The sequence below is a fragment of the Alligator sinensis genome, unplaced genomic scaffold (assembly GCF_000455745.1).
Source record: "Alligator sinensis unplaced genomic scaffold, ASM45574v1 scaffold180_1, whole genome shotgun sequence".
Taxonomy (NCBI): domain Eukaryota; kingdom Metazoa; phylum Chordata; order Crocodylia; family Alligatoridae; genus Alligator; species Alligator sinensis.
Genome location: NW_005842640.1, coordinates 3,648 through 9,335, shown reverse-complemented (window position 1 = coordinate 9,335; position 5,688 = coordinate 3,648). Strand labels below are relative to the sequence as shown.

Genomic DNA, 5,688 nt, shown 5'->3' with positions numbered 1-5,688 from the left:
GGGAGAGAGGGGCACTATCGGGGGTGGGGGGGCTGTGGGTGGGGAGTGAGGGGCACCAGAGGGGTGGAGGGGGTAGTGACAGTCTTTTCACTTCTATCATGGATTTGGGGGGTTTTATCAGAAAATTTGCAATTTTTGTCAGGGAAAACCAGGATCCCTGTTTTATAAGTAATTGTCCATTTGCAAAGAATGGGTTAAAATTGTAGGGGAAATCTTGTTTTTATATCAAGTCTTTTTGCTACTATGCACCATTCCTTTGAAGCTAAATATTAGGTTACCACAGGTTTTAAAAGAACATTAGCTTAGAATTTATAGAAAATTCCTGCATCACTTTCAGCCCAGATTTCAGAAATCCACGCAGACTGTTTGAAGTTTTCACTCTTAAAGTATTAATATTGAAAGATGCTGAGTGTTCAAGATTTTGAAAATGAATCTAACTTGGAGAAAGTCATATTTCTGATGCTCAAGAATTACTGAAAGAGAGATCCATGTAATTTCTGCTAGTTCCTGATAGTCTGTCTGCTGAGAGTCATTAAAGTCTAGAATGTTTCTAACAGATTTCAAATAAAAAATGTAATGTATTTGTGTTTGTAATGCATCTATTCAGATGTATGGATTATAAGAGAAGAAAAATAAGGATAAAAATACATCTCTTTACCCAATCCTCTCCCAATTCTAAAATATTGAACCAACAGTGGACAGTTGTTATACATAGCTGTGTTGAAATAGGAAAAGTTGCACAGCTCTAAGAGAGGATGGAATTCAGCCATTAGAGAAAAATAAATTTTAAAGATTTTGATTCTGCAGATAGTAGTTCAAATATTGAATAGCTCTTATTTTTAGAAAATGTTTTAGCATCATCAAGGATTTTTGTTCCATGTATGAATTTATTTGTAGGCATGGAAGGTCTTCTCAGTGTGTTTGACTGGACTATGTTCCATTAGTTCTTGCTATTGAAAATGCAGAAGGTAGCTGCTAAACTGTTAAAATGTTTTGATTAACACTCCTGTTTGTTTAGTCTCCAGACATTCAAATTTATATATTTCATTTTTGGTTTTCAGGTTTCTGAAGGATCTTGGCTATTGCAAAGAAGAGATCCATAGTTTTACTGCATAAGCCAACATGAAGATATCACTGTTTATATGATGCAATTTTATTTATTTACATTCATGATTAAATTTCAATTCTTAAAATGAAAGCCATTTTGTATGGCTTAAAATTTGACTCTTGGTATCAGATTATATTTCTTGAATAGAATATGTCTTTGGGGGAAAGGATTTTGTACTGTGTTTTCTCTTGTTTTGTATTTTTTTTGCTAAAATTCAACTAGGGTAATAATTTATTGTAGAGGCAAGTACATTTTTACAGTACACATTATATTAGATGTTAAATTTTGTTGGTACACAAGGACTCTTCATAGCTATAATTTATCACCATTGTAAGCACTGTTACATAAAAATCTACTTGAAACATTTATTGCATTTCTATATATAAAATGTCTTATTAGCAATACTGTCTGAATTTAAATATTGCACTGTTAACTCAGGTAAATGATCGCTTCCAGTATGTTCTCATTGTTGATCTCTGAAATCTGTTTGACTGGTAAGTGATCGAAACATGTTATTGAACTTGTACATAATGTTGAACAATAAAAGATAAAATGCCTTTGTATGACAGTGTAAATTCAGATGCATTAAGTAGTAAAAAGGTTAAAAATATGGCACTTGCCATGTGCAAGACAGATGTTTAATATTCTGTTTTCTGTGTTATTGAGGGGAAGGATGATCCAAATGCTTAAGGCACCCTCAAGTAAGTGTGCAAGTGTGGGGTTGAAGCCCCCATAGGGAGGGAGTTGGACAGAGCTGGAGCTGTTGCCCAGCCAGGCGGTGCATGTGGGCCAAGGGCTACAATACACAGCAGCAGGGCCCTGTGTGGAGCAGAATGGGGCCGGGGCTGGCTTGTCCAGGGCATAGCAGGGTTTGGGCCGGCTCCCCACCGCTGCGTTTGGTCCTGGGGTGGTCAAGGGGGACCTGTGTCCCCAGATCCGTGTGCTGGGCGCGGGGTGGGCACAGGTTGTGGTCTCAGGCTCTCACCCTGCTGCCTTCCCAGGGGCCTCCACAGCCCAGTGGGTGCAATCCTAGGACTTATTTATGGCAGAGATGAATCTAGGTCTCCCATCTCAGACTTCCTACATCATCTTGGGCTGCCACGGAAGGGCCTTATGAAGAAAAATGGATTAAAGTTTGCAGTGTAGCCAAGTACTAGTGTAACGAGTAATAGGGACAGTGTGAGTACCTAAAAGAAATGGACATTTGTTGTCATGACATGAGATGAGAGTATTTTGAATCTGTGGCTCTGCTTTCTAAAATAGTGATCCCCAAAGTTTGTACCATGCCACACACAGTGTACCGCAAGAGTAACAGAATTATGCCGCAGGTTCCCCTTGTGTGAGAAAGCGTAAATGCATTTCTTGCCCTCCCTCTTCCTTTCCCTAACCCTCCATTCAGTACCCTGTGCCTGCCACACCTACTCCAGCCTGCAGCTGCTCCTTTGGGGGCTGTCACCTCTGCTGTTGCCTTTCCCCACCTTCAGGCATCCCCTGTGTAACACCCCCCATGCCCCCTCCAGCACATGCTCCCAGCAGCGTGGCTTTGAGCAGGTGGATGCAGACAGAGTCATGTTTTGGAGCCTCGTTTGTCCCTTCCATTTCTCCCATGCTCCTGGGGCCAGCAGGAGGGGCTGTGGAAGTGGTTACCAGCATGTGTGGAACAACCTTAGCATCAGGGGCTGTTCTTCCTCCCTGAGGTATAGATTAGGGGTAAAAAGGGGGAGGCAGTGGAAAGAGCAGAGCATAGTATGGCGAGGTCCTGCTTCTGCTGACCTTAAGGCTGCCTAGATAGTGATTCTCAACTTTTTTTTAGTCTTAATCCTTTCTGATTGATCTCTGATTTTTCAACTGGGATGCTGCTAAATTCAGAAAAGCTACTGAAGGGGCTTTGAGGCTAAAAAGGTTGGGAGCCACTGGTAAAGACTAATTCTTTGCTTAAGATGTATTTGTCGTTTTTTAACAGTATGTCTTGGCACTGGTATGATTTCGTCTGGCAGGGAAATTGAATATGATATATTTTGGAAAAAAAATTATACACACACACACACACACACACACACAAACACACACACAAAAGGTGTCCATCAGCATGTTTGCCCAATATGGCCCATGTGTTTTATAGTCATGTTCAGCGTTGGTTGTATTTAATCAACTTCATAGTTGGTTTCCATGACTGAGCACATGCTGCTTTTGGCAGCAGTTTAATGACAGACAATGTATTTAATGAGGTTTCTCTGTTTGCAACTATAAGACGAGGGGTTTTTTCCCCCCATGCTGATTGGGGGGGAAAAACCTCATCTTGTGTTTGAGTAAATATAATTATTCTGATTGTTTGTTTTATTTTTAGCTGAAAAATTTTTATATATAAAATGTGTGTACACACACACACACACACACACACACACACACACACACACACACACACACACACACACCTTTTTGGGTGTAAGAATGAAGTGTGCTGCCAATTTTAATCCAGAAAGGTGTGCCCCAGGTATCAAAAGTTTGGGAAACATTAGTTCAAGGTTACGTAATTTGATAAGTGGCTAAAATTTAGTATAGAATAGTATTTGAGACAGAGAAGCAGCAAAATAATTAGTTATCCTTTTCCTGGTTATAAGCATATGCGACAATAGTTGTTGCAAGTAATCTTATCTATATACATCCTTCCCTAATGGTTTTCAGTGCTATTGATGTACTGTATTATAAAATTGAATAGTCTTGTCTGTTCTGCTACAAAAGCCTTGTTAATGTCACACTTGTAACAAAAGCATCCATGCTTCGTGACATGAAGTGTTTGAATGACGATACTCAAATAGTGGGGAAAAAAATCTTCTTTGCAAGTTTTTGGGTATAAATACCCTTCATCAGGCTGAGGAAGTTTCTGCAGTTGGTGTGTCCTCTTCCTGGATGGAATGAATAGTAAAGCAGCCAGAGGCTGTTATGCATGCAAGATATTACTGACCTTATACACTTCATCCTCACATGCAACAACTTCACTTTCAATAACCAGCACTTCCTCCAGACTATGGGCACAGCAGTGGGCACCAAAATGGCCCCACAGTATGCCAAACTTTTTATGAGCAACCTGGAAGACTAATTCCTCAAGGACTGCACCATCAAACTTTTGCTATACTTAAGATATATCAATGACATTTTCATCATTTGGACTGAAAACCTACTATCTCTGATTGAATTCCATCAGAAATTCAAGTCATCACCCCTCCATCATACCAGCTCTTGAATACCAGCACCAACATCTCCTTTTTAGACATAATGATCACTATCCACCCAGAAGGGTAAAACACAGACAACAATATACAAGAAATCCACGAACCAACATGCGTATCTGCACAGAACCAGCAATCACCTTAAGCACATCAAGGAAGTTGTAATATACAGCCAAGCCCCCAGATACCATAAAATTTGCACTGAGGAGAACACCTGGGATTGTCACCTCACTAATCTCAAAAAGGCTTTCACTCAACAAGTGTCAGGTATCCAGGTTGTAGCTGTATTGGTCTAGAAGAAAAAACAATCAGGACTCATAGTAGAGATTATATCTTTTATTTTTTTTTCAAAAATCTTGTTCTAATAAAAGAATCTTCACTCAACAAGGACACTTCAGAGAGATAAATTGCACTTTTGAAAGAGCCACCTGGATGCCACTTGAAGAACTATTGCAGTACAGAAGGAAAACCTCCATGAATCGCACACCACTGGTTATGATGACATACCACCCCTCCCTGGAACGTATATGGAAAATCCTCGAACAATTGCAATCAATACTAGAAGACCACCCAGTTCCTAAAGGGATCTTCCTAGAACTACCCATCCTAGCCTTTAAACAAGCACCAAACCTCACTAACCTCATCACCAGAAGCAAACTTCCTACAGTCCAGAACGCTGAATGGATCCAGACCGTGCCTTGACAAGAAATGTAAAACCTGCCAGCACATCTCCACCACCCCCACAATTACTATACCCCACAACAGAGCCATCAGCATTCCTGGATCTTACAGCTGCACCTCCAGAAATGTTATATAACTCATCCAATGCACCAAATGCCCTGATGGAAAATATGTAAGAGAAACCAAACACCAACTGCGTACCAAGTGGTAGGGAGGCCAGTTTGCATGAAGCAAACCTGCAGGTGGATATTGATTAGGGCAGGGGTTTTCAACTGGTTTAAGGACTGTACCCTTTCCGGTACACTTCTGGCGGAGCAGCAGTGCAGGGTGGTGGATGGTGGCAGCCGCCGCCGGCTTCACACCCCCCCCCCCCCCCCGCCCTTCTGCATCAGGCCAGCCAGGCAGTGCCTGTGCAGCCCATAGAGAGGAGCCGCTGCCCTCACCACCTTCCCCCCTGGCCCTGCTCCTGGGAGGCAGTGGCACAGGGTGACAGGTGGCGGCGCTCCATCCCCACCCACATGCACGTACCTCCTAGCCCTTTTCCCAAGTATCTTTGGGGGTATGCGTACCCTCGATTGACAACCCCTGGATTAGGACAATAATCATCAACCCTTTTAGACTCAAGTCACACCTTGGAAAATGCCAGGTCTTAGTTTTCACTTCTTTTAA

At 41.7% G+C, this 5,688-nt stretch overlaps 1 protein-coding gene across 4 annotated transcripts in view; it reads left to right on the top strand.

Moving 5' to 3' along the window:
* Positions 1 to 1,725, top strand: part of LOC102370016 (cytochrome b5 reductase 4) — a 70,036-nt gene extending 68,311 nt beyond the window's left edge. For all 4 annotated transcript variants that reach the window (XM_025215309.1, XM_025215308.1, XM_025215310.1 and 1 more), the window contains one exon: positions 1,062 to 1,725. In XM_025215309.1, coding sequence (XP_025071094.1) covers positions 1,062 to 1,116 — 55 coding nt within the window. In that variant the 3' untranslated portion in view covers positions 1,117 to 1,725. The remainder of the gene's footprint in view (positions 1 to 1,061) is intronic.
* The last annotated feature ends 3,963 nt before the right edge of the window (positions 1,726 to 5,688 follow it).